This window comes from Theropithecus gelada, chromosome 7b (genome assembly GCF_003255815.1).
Source record: "Theropithecus gelada isolate Dixy chromosome 7b, Tgel_1.0, whole genome shotgun sequence".
In the NCBI taxonomy this organism is placed as follows: domain Eukaryota; kingdom Metazoa; phylum Chordata; class Mammalia; order Primates; family Cercopithecidae; genus Theropithecus; species Theropithecus gelada.
In genome coordinates this window covers 21,623,511-21,640,094 of record NC_037675.1, presented here as the reverse complement: position 1 = coordinate 21,640,094, position 16,584 = coordinate 21,623,511, and the positions used below count along the sequence as shown (strand labels likewise).

Here is a 16,584-nt window from a genome sequence, read left to right as displayed (position 1 = left end):
TCCTTTCAGTTTTCCTGCCCTTCTTCTTCAAGTCCTTTGTCCCAGCTCAGATCCTATCTCTGTATTCAGGTTCTGAGACTAAACTCTCCCTTCTCACCAGCCCTTTCACATCCCTAATGAATCCAATCTGACCTTCTCAGCTCCAGAGCGGGAACCGTGGACTTCTTTCGAAGTTTCTTACCAACATCCATGTGGTGGCTGCACACTTGGAATTGGGTCTGGTCTCTCGGCTCTTGGAGACCCATGCCCTCTCTGGTGAGATGATTCACTGGCTGGATTCTTTTCTGAGATATGGGACTCCTGGGTGTGCTTATGCGAGCCCTGCTCAGGGTTGGGGCGGGGGTGTGGGTGTCAGGGAAAAAAGATTCAAATTTCCATTTCAAGTTGAAAATACCAAGAGGGTGAGCATGTGACTCTCAGGAGACCTTTCACCTCAGTCTCTTGGACCAGAGATTCTTCAACTTTATTTAGTTAGCATCAAACTATCTAGGAAACTGTTCAAATTACAGATCCTTGGGTCTCCATATTCTGGTTCCCTAGGTTTGGAGTGGGGCCCGAAGCTTTGTACTTTTAACAGATATTCCTGATATAGGGCCAGAGGGCCACACTTGGAGACTTACTATTGTAGACACACCATATGGTTTTATTTGGTGCTGGGGTTAATGGGGTCTAGCTGGCTCCCCGGTGAGATTCTGCCACTCTTTTATAGCTTCTTCAGTCCCCAAAGAGGAACAAAAGCTCCCCGAGGCTGATGTTGCAGTGTTTCGCACCTTCCTGAGGCAGCAGGCTTCAATCCTCAGCCAGTACCCCCAGCTCCTGCCCCAGCAAGCAGCCAACCAGCCCCTGGACTCACCTCTTTGCCAGCAAGCCCCGCTGCTCTCCCAGAGATGGCACCTCCAACACACACTACGATGGCTTAATAAACCCCAGACCATGAAAAATCAGCCAAGGTAAGACCTTGACCCCAGACCCTAGTAAGCCCACCAGAGATCTAGCTGCAGCTCTTTCTGAAACTGAAGAATAAGGATGACCAGAAACACTGGGAGAGGGGGATCCAGGCACAGCAGCACAGAAATCAACTCCTGTTTGCATTCCCTCTTTTATTTCCTCCCTTTCTTCCTACTCTTTCTCTAGCTCCAGCCTGTCTCTGGCAGTTTCCTCATCCCCTACTGCCGTGGCTTTCTCCACCAATGGGCAAAGAGCAGCTGTTGGCACTGCCAATGGGACAGTTTACCTGTTGGACCTGAGAACTTGGCAGGTATGACAATCAAGGACGGGCAAAATTTACCCTCTGAAAATCTGTGCAGACTGCCCTGAAGCCCTAGATGAGCCACACACCTGTTATCACTCTGATTGATTCAGCAACTTTACTGCCTGCACATCAGCTCAAAGGGCTTCATCAAGAAATCAATCACACAACAAATATTTGCTGCACACCTTCCATTTAAGGCACTGTACTAAGCGTGGCAAGAAACACAGGACTTGGGACATTGTCATTGCCCACCAAGTGGTCAGTTTTGTTGGGAGATAAGACATACAAGGTGAAAAAAGGAACCAAAACATAGCCATGTAATATAATTAAGACCTGAGTGACCTGTGCAGTTATGGGAGGGCATAGGGTAGAGAAGGGCAAGCATTCTTGTTTGAACAAGGAACCTGAGCAAAGACGCAGGGGGAGAATGTTCCCTGTAAATTGCTGGGAATTATGGCAGCACAAAGTGCTTATGGGAGGCTAATAGTACATTGGGCTGGAGAGGTGAGTCCTAGAACCATGCCTCTTTCTATCCTCTTTCCAACCATATCATCCCCTACCCCATGTAATCCCATTTTCTCAAGTCCATCAAAATCTTCTGTAACTTGGGGAATAGGTATGGGGTTTGGAGTAGGGGAGAAAATGTGGCCCTACTTGGATCATGAGGCCCCCACTTGAACGTGTGCTTGACTTGCAACATAGAGAGCCAAGGACTCATGGCCTTTGTGCCTTGGCCTTCTTTTTGGGTGGGGCCTGGAGTGGTGGGACTTGAAGGGTCAAGGGGATGGCTGGAGCCGACTTTCTCACCCACTGTCGCAGGAGGAGAAGTCTCTGGTGAGTGGCTGTGATGGAATCTCTGCTTGTTTGTTCCTCTCCGATGATACACTCTTTCTTACTGCCTTCGACGGACTCCTGGAGCTCTGGGACCTGCAGCATGGTTGTCGGTAGGGGGTCCTCTCCGTTTGTCTTGGAGTGAGGGCCTTCCCCATTTGTTGGAAGCCCCAGGAGAAGGAAATGAGGAGGGAGCTGATGGCCAGGGGGCCCAGAGGACTGACTTCATCTTCCTGGGATAGGGTGCTGCAGACCAAGGCCCACCAGTACCAAATCACTGGCTGTTGCCTGAGCCCAGACCGCCGGCAGCTAGCCACCGTGTGCTTGGGAGGATGCCTAAAGGTAAGACTTGGGGACTGCAGTGGTCAGAGTGGCCCTGAGCCATGACTCACCCTCGTGAGGTTGTTCTCTCAATGTGGCAGAGGCTGCTGACTGCTTGGCCAGAGAAGGCCTTCCCTGCTGAAGGCAGGGGAACTGGACAAGGTTGCTCTTGGAGGTCTGGGACTGAGAAGTTCAGGCATCTCTGTTCAGCATCCTGATTCCTCCTCTCTCTCCCTCAGCTGTGGGACACAGTCCGTGGGCAGCTGGCCTTCCAGCACACCTACCCCAAGCCCCTGAACTGTGTTGCCTTTCACCCAGAGGGGCAGGTAATAGCCACAGGCAGCTGGGCTGGCAGCATCAGCTTCTTCCAGGTGGATGGGCTCAAAGTCACCAAGGTAAGAAGGTCCAGTGTGGCTCTGGGGCGAATGACAGGAGGACAGGAGTGGAGGGTGGCAGACGACAGACAACAGCATACTGGGTGACTTTAGGATTGTGCTGAGAGCAGGTCTTCAAGTTTCCATTTCTACCTCCGTGTGTAGGACCTGGGGGCACCTGGAGCCTCTGTCCGTACCTTGGCCTTCAATGTGCCTGGTGGGGTTGTGGCTGTGGGCCGGCTGGACAGTATGGTGGAGCTGTGGGCCTGGAGAGAAGGGGCACGGCTGGCTACCTTCCCTGCCCACCATGGCTTTGTTGCTGCTGCGCTTTTCCTGCATGCGGGTTGCCAGTTACTGACGGCTGGAGAGGATGGCAAGGTCAGCTTGCAGAGAGGAGGAGTAGCAAAGGCAAAGAATATCTGGGTGGGGGTGGGGGTCCTTTGTTGAGGAGGCTGTGGAGGAGCTTGGATGGCAGGAGCCACAGGGAGAGGGGTGCCACTGTGTGCAGGGGCAGCTCTCATGAGAGGAGTCTCCGGAAGGAGGACTTTAATGGGGGTGGCTATAACTCAAAGCAGGGAGGAGGACCGGGTGGTGGAGGTGGTATCCTTAAGCCCTTTTCTTGGTTCCCAGGTTCAGGTATGGTCAGGGTCTCTGGGTCGGCCCCGTGGGGACCTGGGTTCCCTTCCTCTCTCTCCTGCCCTCTCCGTGGCACTCAGCCCAGATGGTGATCGGGTGGCTGTTGGGTATCGAGCAGATGGCATTAGGATCTACAAAATCTCTTCAGGTACTGACGGGGGAATGGGTGGGTTTTTGAACCTTTAGAAAGAGCACAGCCCCTGCCCCCCAACCCTTCCCAAGTATCTTACTCCCTTGTTCTCTCTCATTCTCTAGGTTCCCAGGGGGCTCAGGGTCAGGCACTGGATGTGGCAGTATCCGCCCTGGCCTGGCTAAGCCCCAAGGTGTTGGTGAGTGGAGCAGAAGATGGGTCCTTGCAGGGCTGGGCACTCAAGGAATGCTCCCTTCAGTCCCTCTGGCTCCTGTCCAGATTCCAGAAGCCTGTGCTAGGACTGGCCACTTCCCAGGAGCTCTTGGCTTCTGCCTCAGGTACTACTGGACAGTGGGCAGGGTTAACAAATCGCTGTTCTTTTTATTTTTATTTATTTTTATTTTTTTTAAGATAGAGCTTCACTCTTGTTGCCCAGGCTAGAGTGCAGTGGTGCAATCTTGGCTCACTGCAACTTCTGCCTCCTGGGTTCAAGCAATTCTCCCATCTCAGCCTCCCGAGTAGCTGGGTTTATAGCCATGCACCACCATGCCCAGCTAATTTTGTATTTTTAGTAAAGACGGAGTTTCACCTTGTTGGTCATGCTGGTCTTGAACTCCTGACCTTAGGTGATCCACCCACCTCGGCCTCCCAAAGTGCTGGGATTACAGGCATGAGCCGTCACGCCTGGCCCACAAATCACTGTTCCTTTTAAAGACACTAATACCTTTCTCCAAGTTGTATGTATATGTGTATGAAAATACACATGTGCGATTTTGTTTTACAACTTTTAAAGTGCTTTTGAATGCACTTATCTTGCATAATCTGTTTAGACTGTTTGTACTCGTTCCTTCACCCTCATTCTGGGACCTCTAAACTCCCAGTAATCCTTTGAGTTTCTGTCCCTTGGGAGAGTGTGCTGTGTAAAGGGATAGGTTTCCCTTAGAAGGAGAGAGAGAGAGATGTTGAGGTGAAAATGTAGAAAGGCCTAGGCCCTCTCTACGTGGGAGAACTGGGCCTCACAGGTTGTGAGGTGGAAGTGACACTGGACACTTGAGAAGAGGAGGGGTCTGGAGCGGCTGCTGTGGGAGTACAGTTAGAGAAGCAGAGACAAGGAACCATGTTCCTGGCCTGAGCTGTGGAGCTGGAGCTGGGAGTGCCGGGCATTCCTGTCCTATGTACACACTTGCTGATGACCCTTGTCCAGGGCCTCTCCGCAGCCTTATGACTTCCTGCATCTCTCCCATGGAGCTGTGCCTTGGGCGTCACCCTTAGCCCACAAGGCTGCTCCTGTCTTTGGCCTCCCAGGGCCTGTCTGGCTTCCTCTTTCAGGAAGCCGTTCCCTCTCTCTTTTTCCAATGCAGAGGATTTCACAGTGCGGCTGTGGCCAAGGCAGCTGCTGACGCTGCCGCACAAGGCAGAAGACTTTCCCGGTGGCACTGAGCTGCGGGGACATGAGGGCCCTGTGAGCTGCTGTAGTTTCAGCACTGATGGAGGCAGCCTGGCCACCGGGGGCCGGGATCGGGTGAGCTGCAGAAGGATGCAACCCTGGGGTCCCATAGCCCCTCTAGTTCCTAGATTTCTTAACAACAAGCCATTTCCTGTTGCTTCCTCCTGCTTTTTGTTTTGCCAAATCTAGTATAGATCTGTCTACCTGTGCTTCCTTGCGCCCCCTCTTTCCTTGAAATTTCTTGCCTGAAATGGCCCCAGGTTTCCCATCCCTCCTTTGGTCCTGATTGCTCCCTCTCCTTGGGGCCTATTCAGAGTCTCCTCTGCTGGGATGTGCGGACACCCAAAGCCCCTATTTTGATCCACTCCTTCCCCGCCTGTCACCGTGACTGGGTCACTGGCTGTGCCTGGACCAAAGATAACCTACTGGTGAGTAAAGGGCCAAGGGTGGCACAGAGCCCAGCTGGGTTCCTGGGGCAAGACAACACTCCCCACCTCATCCTTCTTCTGGCACCCATTAAGAATAGTAATAGCTAATATTTGTCAAACTTGATATGTGCCAACCATTGAAGTAAGCTCTTTTCATATATTGCTTCACTTAATCTTTACAACACCCTGTAAAGTAGATACTCCTTTTATCTCTATTTTACAGACAAGGAAATTGAACTCAGAACATTTCCAAGGTCAGTGATGAAGCTGAGCCAGCGAACTCTCTAATAAGAAAGCCCAGGGCCGGGCGCGGTGGCTCACACCTGTAATCCCAGCACTTTGGGAGGCTGAGGCGAGTGGATCACAGGGTCAGGAGTTCAAGACCAGCCGACCAACATGGAGAAACCCCGTCTCTACTAAAAATACAAAATTAGCCGGGCATGGTGGTGCGTGCCTGTAATCCCAGCTACTCAGGAGGCTGAGGCAGGAGAATCATTTGAACCCAGAAGGCAGTCCAGCCTGGGCAACAAGAACGAAACTTCATCTCAAAATAATAATAATAATAATACTATGGACAATAGCTAATATTTATTATATGTTCACTGTGTGCCAGGCAGCATGCTAAGTCCTTTTTTTTTTTTTTTTTTTTGAGGTAGAGTTTTGCTCTTGTCGCCCAGACTGGAGTGCAGTGGCGCGATCTCTGCTCACTGTAATCTCCACCTCCCAGGTTCGAATGATTCTCCTGCCTCAGCCTCCTGAGTAGCTGAGATTATAGGTGCCCACCACCACGCCCAGCTAATTTTTTGTATTTTTAGTAGAGACGGGGTTTCCCCATGTTGGCCAGGCTGGTCTCGAACTCCTGACCTCAGGTGATCCATCTGCCTCGGCCTCCCAGAGTGCTGGGATTATAGGCGTGAGTCGTTTATGTAGATGCACTCAGCCCCAAACCATGATATCAGATAGGTACATTATCATTATACTCATCAAATAGTTGAGAAACCCAAGGCTCAGAAAGAGAAACAGACCACAAAGCAGAAAGTAATGAGTGGCAGAGCTAGGATTTGAACCCAGGAGAACCCAGGCCCTTCATTACATGGCTTACTGCCTTCCACCCTACATTATAGACATACAAAAATGCTGGAGGGATGCTAATAATCCCACTCCTCTGACTTCTGACTCTGCAGATATCCTGCTCCAGTGATGGCTCTGTGGGGCTCTGGGACCCAGAGTCGGGACAGCGGCTTGGTCAGTTCCTGGGTCATCAGAGTGCTGTGAGCGCTGTGGCAGCTGTGGTGAGAAGGCAATGGAGATCCCACTGTGGAGGGTCTCTGGAAGGGCTAAGGGGGCTTTGAGAGACTGGGTGCATTGAGTATCTAATCCCAGAGACAAAATGAGCATAAAGAATGAGATACCTGGAGATTAGGCAACACAGTGAGACCCCCTATCTCTATAAAAAAATAAAAATAAAAATTAGCTGGGTACCATGGTGCATGCCTGTAGTTCTAGCTACTCAGGAGGCTGAGGAGAGAGATCACTTGAGCCCAGGAGTTCAAGGCTATAGTAAGCTGTGATCACCATTGTGCTCTAGACTCTAGTGTGACAGAGTGGGACCCTATCTTAAAAAAAAAAAAAAAAAAAAAAAGGAGAAAAAGAAAATGAGATACTTGGGAGTGGATTATGGTGTTGAGGCTAAGGGTTGGTGTAAAGGGAGACAGGAGAGCATGAAAACACAGCCTCTTGGTATCGTGAACTTGAGCCACCCAACCCCACTGTCCTGAGCCACCCAACCCCGCTGTTCCTGAGTTCTCCTCCCTCGTTGACATCTTCCATGCTCCTAATGCTCAGCCCACACCTCTGTGGAGGGAGTTCTGTTTCCCATGTCCTGCTCAATATGACTCTGCTCTGATCTCGTGCTCTGGGGGCAGGAGGAGCACGTGGTGTCTGTGGGCCGGGATGGGACCTTGAAAGTGTGGGACCATCAAGGCGTGGAGCTCACCAGCATCCCTGCTCACTCAGGACCCATTAGCCACTGTGCAGCTGCCATGGAGCCCCGTGCAGGTAACAAAACGTCAGCCACCTCCCCTTCCCTGCTGCTGCTTCTTTTCTGCCCTGCTCCATCCCTTCTTCTGACTCAGTCTCTGTGTCTTATCAGCTGGACAGCCTGGGTCAGAGCTTCTGGTGGTGACCATCGGGCTAGATGGGGCCACACGGTTATGGCATCCACTCTTGGTGAGTTCCTGAAAGGACCAGGATCAAGGGAGGTGGGGAAAGTATGTGGAATAACCTTCTATTGTGCCCACTCCCATGAGCCCATCTCTATCCCTTGCTCCTAGGTGTCCCAAACCCACACCTTCCTGGGACACAGTGGCCCAGTCCGTGCTGCTGCTGTTTCAGAAACCTCAGGCCTCCTGCTGACTGCCTCTGAGGATGGTTCTGTACGGCTCTGGCAGGTTCCTAAGGAAGCAGGTGAGTGAGGTTTGGAGAGAGGGTGTGTTACTGGTACAAAAAAAGGTCGAGGGTGACCTGGTATCTCTTATCCCAGCAGTATCCCAGCTCCTAATGAAACACTTCCTTTCTTCTCCAGATGACACATGTATACCAAGGAGTTCTGCAGCCATCACTGCTATGGCTTGGGCACCAGATGGTTCCATGGCAGTATCTGGAAATCAAGCTGGGGAACTAATCTTGTGGCAGGAAGCCAAGGCTGTGGCCACAGCACAGGTGAGTCGATGTACCCTTAGTTCTTTGTGTGAATTCTACCCTGGCTGTGTATTACTGGGCGTTAGAGGTTGCATATCTGCCTGGGAGGGAAACGATGGTGCAACCTGGCTCATCAGAAGCACTGAATTGAACTTGTGTGTACACCAGGCTCCAGGCCACATTGGTGCTCTGATCTGGTCCTCGGCACACACCTTTTTTGTCCTCAGTGCTGATGAGAAAATCAGCGAGTGGCAAGTGAAACTGCGGAAGGGTTCAGCACCCGGAAATTTCAGGTGAAACAGGCTGATGGGTTAATGGGATAGAAACAGCAGTCTCCTCACTCCTGGCATTTTACTCAAATTACTGCACTTCTGCTTCGGAAGTAGGCCAACTGGATGTTAGTTACTGAGTGGGACATTATTTTCTGCTTCTGTCCATGGCAATGTAAATGAGTAATTCTCAGGTGCCTACTTGATGCCAAGCTCTGGGCCAGACAGTATGAACCAGTTACAGATGAAATTCATTCTTTAATTAAGGAAGCTCGACTGACTAGTGCCATAATGAAGATACATGTGCACACACACATACATGTGCACACACACACACACACACACGCATACACACATATTCCTGGGGCTTCAAAATTTGAGAAATTGTGGGAAGGAGTTGTTAGTATTTAAGGCTGGACACTTACAGAATGAGTAGGAGTTTTCTGGACCAGTAAGAGAAGGGAACAGTGCCAGTGTTTCAGGAAGAAGGAACATGTACAGAAGATATGGAGATATTAGAGTGTATGTTCTCGGTATAGGCAGCTCCTCGGATTCCTGGTGGCAGTAAGGGAAATGAAATTGAAAAGATAAACTGGGATCAGGCTATATAGGGCACAGTGCTAAGAATTTGAGTGGAATAATGATCTGGATTTTATTAAGAGAACTCTGGTGGCAGTATGGAAGATGGATGGTAGTAGAGAGATACCAAAAGTAAGGAGATCACTTTACACCTGTAGCTATAGCCTAGGAAAGACATAATGTGGGCCTGACCTGGGCCGTGGAGACAAGAAGGGGAGATACAGATTTAGGCATGTATTGCATCTACAGGCCTTATTGATGAGTTGGAAGTAGAGAGGGAAGGAAAAGTCAAGAATGTTAGAGATTCCTAGTTTGAGCAAGTAATGGGATGGCACTGATGAATACTAATGTTAAAAAAAAACAGAAAGTGGAACAGGATTTTCAGGGAAGGTGATACATTTTGCTTTATACTTAATTCCTGAGGAATTCATGTGGGATTGAGGAGGCCAAGAGAGGTTAACTAAAATAGGATCTTTCTCTGTCCATGTACTTTTTTGAGCTAGTCTTCACCTGAACCGAATTCTACAGGAGGACTTAGGGGTGCTGACAAGTCTGGGTTGGGCTCCTGATGGTCACTTTCTCATCTTGGCCAAAGCGGATTTGAAGTTACTTTGCATGAAGCCAGGGGACGCTCCTTCTGAAATCTGGTAAGATCAAAAATGCCATTTCCTCCCAAGCTGGGGAGAAAGGAAATGTGAGTTAGTGGTTATCCTGAGGTTGAGTCTAACTTAGAAGAAAACACTAGAGTCTTAAAGAGGGGTGTTCTTCTCTTTACCTCTCTGAAAATCCTGGGCTCAACCTATTCCCTTCTTACAAACCAGGAGCAGCTATACAGAAAATCCTATGATATTGTCCACCCACAAGGAGTATGGCATATTTGTCCTGCAGCCCAAGGATCCTGGAGTTCTTTCTTTCTTGGTAAGTCCTATTTGAGTGTGTGTCAAAGCAAACATTCATCTAGGACCAGTGTTTTTACACCTTAGGGCCCATCATGGAGGATAGGGGAAGGGAAAGGCAGTTGGCTGCAAATCCTCCTATCCTCCTTCAACTGGAGTAGTTCTAATTTAGGACATTGTGTATTGGGTTCCCACGTAAGATTTCATTGGTACAAGAAAGGACTCTACCATTTTAAAAAGCCGTGGGAAACCATAAACCTAGAAGTTTTCTCAATTGTATTTTTTCCCATGTCTCTCTTGTCTTGCCCCCATGAATATTAGCATCTCGAGGGCAAGGACTACGTCTTGTTTTTGTCATCATACTTATCAGTTACTTAATAGATGTTCAACACTTTTTGGACTGAGTGTGCCAAAGCTAGCTGTTCACTTCACATTGCAGGTTCCTGGGAGCCCCTTGTTACTGGGAAGGTTAGTAAATCCTGATCTGCTACCTACTAAAGTTATCTACTAAAGCCTATTCATGACCCAGTGATTCCACTCCTAAATATATACCCAAGAGAAAGGAGTACATATGTTCCGCAAAGCCTGGTACAAGAATCTTCATGGTAGCTTTATTCATCATAACTAAATATTAATAAATAGAAAGGGGATAAATAATTTGTGGCATTTATACAATGGACTGCTACATGACAAAACAATTAATGTGATACTGCATGCTGATGAATGGAATAATACAGACATATCTCATAGACATTATTCTGGGCAAAGGAAACCAGTTACAAAGGAGTACATGCTATATGATGTCACCTAAATGAAGTTCAAGAACAAGCAAGACTAATTTCAGTTGACAGACATTAGAATATTGTTAGCTTTTGTGGTGATGGTCTGGTATTGATGGGGAAGGGACATAAGGGCAATTTTCTGGGGTAATGGAAATGCTCTACATCTTGATCTACGGGGTGACTGCATGGATGGATGCATGTGTAAAAGTACATTTCAATGTACATTTAAGATTTGTGCACTTAGCCAGGTGCAGTGGCTCACAACTGTAATCCCAGCACTTTGGGAGGCCAAGGCCGGTGGATAACCTGAGGCCAGGAGTTCGAGACCAGCCTGGCCCACATGGTGAAACCCCGTCTCTACTAAAAATACAAAAATCAGCTGGGTGTGGTGGCACGAGCCTACAATCCCAGCTACTTGGGACGCTGAGGCAGAATGGCTTGAACCCGGGAGGCGGAGATTACAGTGAACCAAGATTGTGCCACTGCACTCCAGCCTGGGCAACAGAGCGACGCTCCATCTCAAAAAAAAAAAGATAGAAAAAGAAAAAAAGAAAAAGATTTGTGTACTTGATTGTATCTAAGTTATCGTTAAAAAAAAAAAAAAAAAAAATCCTGACCAGCCCAGAGCAGAAAACGGTTGCTTTGTCTGGTACAAGTTGACTCATATGGGTAGGCTAAACAAAATTACCTATCCTTTCACAGAGGCAAAAGGAATCAGGAGAGTTTGAAGAGAGGCTGAACTTCGATATAAACTTAGAGAATCCTAGTAGGACCCTAATATCGATAACTCAAGCCAAACCTGAATCTGGTGAGTGGTAACAGGAGGACCTGAGGAGCCAGGAGATGGCCCAGGGTGGATGGCAGATCCCTCAAGGCCCGAGACTTGGCTCTAATTCTGTCCTTAAAATGGCAGAGTCCTCATTTTTGTGTGCCAGCTCTGATGGGATGCTATGGAACCTGGCCAAATGCAGCCCAGAAGGAGAATGGACCACAGGTAACATCTGGCAGAAAAAAGCCAACATTCCTGAAACCCAAACTCCAGGGGCAGACCCATCTACCTGCAGGGAATCTGACGCCAGCATGGATAGTGAGCCAACATCACAGCTAAAGACACGGCAGCGTAGAAAGGTGAGTTTGAAGGAAGGGTCAGAAATACTAGGGGAGGGCTGGGCGCGGTGGCTCACGCCTATAATCCCAGCACTATGGGAGGCCGAGGCGGGAGGATCACGAGGTCAGGAGATCAAGAGCATCCTGGCTAACACAGTGAAACCCCATCTCTACTAAAAAATACAAAAAATTAGCTGGGCGTGGTGGTGGGCGGTTGCAGTCCCAGTTATTCGGGAGGCCGAGGCAGGAGAATGGTGTGCACCTGGGAGGCGGAACTTGCAGTGAGCTGAGATCGCACCACTGCACTCCAGCCTGGGCGACAGAGCGAGACTCCATCTGAAAAAAAAGAAAAAAAGAAAAAAGAAATACTAGGGGAGGAGGGCTCTAGTTCTGACACAGCTCACTGTGATGCTTCTCTGAGGAGGGGCCCCTGAGAACTCACCATCCTGCTCTCCCCTTTCCTCTTTGAGATTCACTCAGGCTCTGTCACAGCCCTTCATGTGCTACCTGAGTTGCTGGTGACAGCTTCAAAGGACAGAGATGTTAAGCTATGGGAGAGACCCAGTATGCAGCTGGTAAGTGTGTGTGTGTGTGAGGGTGTGTGCGCACACCTATCCCAAAGGGATGTCACAAGACAGCAAACTTAGAGTAAGAAAGGACAAAAGATCAAAATTCTGTTTTCTTCAATCACTTGCAATGTATGACTAACCTGTTTCTAAATAAAAGGCATTAATGTGAGAAAAAATAAGTTAGTAAGGAGGCCCTAGGCTTGTAGCCCTGACCTCCCCCATTTTTGTTGCCATTGTAGCTGGGCCTGTTCCGATGCGAAGGGTCAGTGAGCTGCCTGGAACCTTGGCTGGGCACTAACTCCACCCTGCAGCTTGCCGTGGGAGATGCGCAGGGCAATGTGTACTTTCTGAACTGGGAATGAAGATGTGGGGAAAAATGATACCCCTTGTGCTAGAGATGCAAAGCCTGAAGACACTGGTAGCTTTTAATAATTATAAAATTAATAATTTCTTAACAATTATAAAAATGAAGTGTCAAAAAATCTCAAGTGTGGGCCTGTGTTCTCATGTGGATTTAGACAGGAGGATATTCTGTGTATATGTATATGTACATTCTAATGTGTGTCTCTTCTAATTTAACATTAATCCTTACTAGAACCACAAGAAAGTGAATGAAATCTTTAGTAGGTACTCTTTTGAAGCTAGGTTTTAGAATTCTTGCATCACTTGCGGACCCTAGGACCTTAGGAGGCCATTCTTGCCAGGAGGAGGAATGAGAGTGATGTTGGCCAACATTCAATTTGAACACAGCATGGAAGACCTTTCAGTTCATCGAGAAAGAATGAGGGAGGGAGAATAAGTCAGTCACACATCAAGGCATTTAGAAAGAGCTATGTTTCTGTCACAGAGACAACCCTTTTCTCAGAACTACCCAGACAAGGCCGGGCGTGGTGGCTCATGCTTGTAATCCTAGCACTTTGGGAAGCCGAGGTGGGCGGATCATGAGGTCAGGAGGTCAAGACCATGCTGGCTAATACGGTGAAACCCCCACTCTACTAAAAAATACAAAAAATTAGCCAGGCGTGGTGGCGGGCGCCTGTAGTCCCAGCTACTTGGAAGGCCGAGGCGGGAGAATAGCATGAACCCAGGAGACGGAGCTTACAGTGAGCCAATATCATGCCACTGCACTCCAGCCTGGGCGACAGAGCAAGATTCCATCTGGAAAAAAGAAAAAAAAAAGAAAAAGAAACTACCCAGATGAGAGGTGAGGAGCCAAGCCATTGAAAGCGGAACAAACCTTCTGGTTTTCCCAACTTCTGACACGACTTTCAAACTTTAGTCAATATGGTAATTGACATTCTCAGAAGAGATCACACAAAAGTGTCTTACTCTCAAATTGAAATTCACAAAGATTAAAACGAATTGAGAGATGGCACAGTCATAGCCATGAACTCTGATTTTCTTAAGTAAAAAACTTTTTTTTTTTTTTTTTTTTTGAGACAGTCTGGCTCTGTCACCCAGGCTGGAGTGCAGCGGCACGATCTCGGCTCAGTGCAACCTCTGTCTCCTGGGTCCAAGCGATTCTCCTGCCTCAGCCGCCCGAGTAGCTGGGATTACAGGTGCCCACCATCACGCCCAGCTAATTTTTGTATTTTAGTAGAGACGAAGTTTCACCATGTTGGCCAGGTGGGTCTCAAACTCCTGACCTCAGGTGATCTGCACACCTCAGCCTCCCAAAGTTCTGGGATTACAGGCATGAGCCATTATGCCTGGCCCATAAAAGAACTTTATTATATTCCTAAAATTCAGTCATATGAAAGAGTCTGTTGAGCAGGTTAGCCTTTGCTTAACTTTCCTCCTCCCTGTCACTCCAGCCTTGGCTGGGGTGTTTTATAGAATTTTCAGAGCGTGGAAGACAGACAACTGGAGCTTCCTCCTGCCCTTGGCCCATGCTTTTAGGAGAGCGAAAGGCAAAAGATTGAAACCAGTGACTTTAGTTTCCTCAGGCCCTTTCTTTCTAAGGGTTAAAGAAGAAGGAAATGTCTTCTGTAGCCAAGAATTCAAGGACTTGTAGAAGACAAGTGAAGGCTATTACAGGGATTTTGTCCTGGTTTGGTGGGTTTATCTCGGAGAAATACCACTACACTCTGGTCTAGAAATGAGTTTTGAAGACTTGGGGAGTTAAAGGGCACTGAGTTTTGCTCTCACTGAACCCTGATTCCAGGTTTTACATGGAGAAATCACCTGAGGGACTTGACTTTATTTCTATCCAATGCCCTGGTTTCCATCCTGACTAGAGGATGATGACATCAGCTGATAGGCCATGCTTCTGTCTTCTCTCATGTGCTTCATGCCAAGCCTCAAAATATACCTCTGGACCATCATTTCCACATCTACCTTGTGACTAGAAGTCCTAGTTATGGTATTTTGAAATTTACGATCCATAATCCTTGCCAGAAATCCTGCAGAGTACCATGGCATGGCATCATCCTGGTCATTGATTTCAATCTTTTGCCTTTTGCTCCCCTAAAAGCATGGGCCAATGGCAGGAGGACGCTCTATTTGTCTGTCTTCCATACTCTGAAAATTATATAAAAGCATCCCAGCTAAGGCTGGAGTGAAGGGGATGGGGAAAGTTAAGCAAAGGCTAACTTGCCCAATAGGCTCAATAGATTCAGTCTTGTTGGCCAGGTCCACTTGAAGGGTTTTTTTCTGTCTCATCTTGGAGACAGACAGTGAGGTCATGGTACAATTGTTATGAGTAAAGTCAAGAACAGATTCTAGGTAAAAGTAATTATGTACCCAAAAGGAGTTGAAGTGAAAATCAATTTAGGTTTACATTTAACATCCTTCAAGTTCTTATCATTAAATGGAGTTTCAGCGTCTCCCAAAGCTGGATGAGTTTTGCAGTTATGACCACTGGATTGTGAGACCATAAGACATTTGAACAATCTTTTATTCTACCCATCTAGAAAAGCATCTTTTTTATATACCAAATTTTTACACATATATCCACATCTGATTTTGAAATCTAGAGCAGAAGTACTCAAAGTTTGGTTCATGGACTAGTGCCAGTTCACAAATTGTTAATGTTTCATAATGAGGTAAGTATAGAAGTTGAGAGTAACCATTTAGAAACTGTATAGGAATTTTAAAAGTAATATCTGACAAATTTAATAATAAAAATGGAGGCTTGTGTTTTGTGTGCTTTTTAATTTCATTTTCTTAATAATCCATTTTGATTATATTTTATGAAATATTGTTCCATGACAGGTAAGAAATTAAAACAGGCCAGGCATGGTGGCTCACGCCTGTAATCCCAGCACTTTGGGAGGCTGAGGCGGGTGGATCACCTGAGGTCTGGAGTTCCAGACAAGCCTGGCCAATATGGTGAAACCCCGTCTCTACTAAAAATACAAAAAATTAGCTGGGCGTGGTGGCGGGCGCCTATAATCCCAGCTACTTGGGAGGCTGAGGCAGGAGAATTGCTTGAACTCGGGGTGGTGGAGGGTGCAGTGAGCTGAGATCGCACCATTGCACTCCAGGCTGGGCAATAAGAGTGAAAAAAAAAAAAAAAAAAAAAAAAAAAAGAGAGAGGGAGAGAGGGAGGAAGGAAGAAAGGAAGAAAAAAGACAAAGGAACAATTAGTCCTTCCTCTCAGGTTTGAGAAGCACTACTCTAGAGAGAATGGGTAACAGCAGCAAAAAGCATGGACTTGGAATAAGACTGAGTTCAAATCTCCACGCCTCCTTTTCCCCATTTGTACAACAGCCATAATAATGGAACTTACTTCATGGGAGTGTTTTAAGGACTAAATGAGTTAAGGTGTAAAACATGGAACAGTGACACTTACGTGGTAAGTGTTCAGTAAGTGCTAACTTGACTGTTCTTTTTGTTATCTAGCAGTACAAGTATCACCTCATTATTCTTTCTCATAAATGTCTTATTTATTAGTATATATTTAATCAATCAGAAAATCTGGACTGAATTTTTCAGTTTTCAAAAAAATGTGAAACTAGTATTCTTTCTAAGTTCAGGGGTACAAGTGCAGGTTTGTTATATAGGTAAACTTGTGTCATGGAGGTTTGTTGTATGGTTTATTTCATCACCCAGGTATTAAGCCTAGTACCCATTGGTTGTTTTTCTTGATCTTCTCCCTCCTCTCACCCTCCAAATACCTAATCTTCTCATCCAGAACGATGGGTATGTTTCTTTGTCAGTTAAAATATCAAAGTTATGCTATCATAGCAACCCCAAAATTTCAACAACTTAAAATAGCAAAGATTTATTTCTAAATCATGCCACATGGCCCATTAAGGGTCA

General features: G+C 47.3%; 1 protein-coding gene across 2 annotated transcripts in view; it reads left to right on the top strand.

Annotated features, from left to right (window-relative positions):
• TEP1 (telomerase associated protein 1) overlaps positions 1-15,458 on the top strand; it is a 47,220-nt gene extending 31,762 nt beyond the window's left edge. For both annotated transcript variants that reach the window (XM_025392006.1, XM_025392005.1), the window contains 23 exons: positions 141-255; positions 710-950; positions 1,135-1,258; positions 2,072-2,196; positions 2,326-2,425; positions 2,644-2,799; positions 2,944-3,156; positions 3,409-3,562; positions 3,670-3,882; positions 4,906-5,066; positions 5,306-5,419; positions 6,604-6,711; positions 7,345-7,477; positions 7,572-7,648; positions 7,753-7,885; positions 8,004-8,140; positions 8,288-8,412; positions 9,471-9,614; positions 9,789-9,885; positions 11,348-11,453; positions 11,559-11,773; positions 12,223-12,327; positions 12,561-15,458. In XM_025392006.1, the coding sequence (XP_025247791.1) occupies positions 141-255; positions 710-950; positions 1,135-1,258; positions 2,072-2,196; positions 2,326-2,425; positions 2,644-2,799; positions 2,944-3,156; positions 3,409-3,562; positions 3,670-3,882; positions 4,906-5,066; positions 5,306-5,419; positions 6,604-6,711; positions 7,345-7,477; positions 7,572-7,648; positions 7,753-7,885; positions 8,004-8,140; positions 8,288-8,412; positions 9,471-9,614; positions 9,789-9,885; positions 11,348-11,453; positions 11,559-11,773; positions 12,223-12,327; positions 12,561-12,683 (3,219 nt within the window). In that variant the 3' untranslated portion in view covers positions 12,684-15,458. The remainder of the gene's footprint in view (positions 1-140; positions 256-709; positions 951-1,134; positions 1,259-2,071; positions 2,197-2,325; positions 2,426-2,643; positions 2,800-2,943; positions 3,157-3,408; positions 3,563-3,669; positions 3,883-4,905; positions 5,067-5,305; positions 5,420-6,603; positions 6,712-7,344; positions 7,478-7,571; positions 7,649-7,752; positions 7,886-8,003; positions 8,141-8,287; positions 8,413-9,470; positions 9,615-9,788; positions 9,886-11,347; positions 11,454-11,558; positions 11,774-12,222; positions 12,328-12,560) is intronic.
• The last annotated feature ends 1,126 nt before the right edge of the window (positions 15,459-16,584 follow it).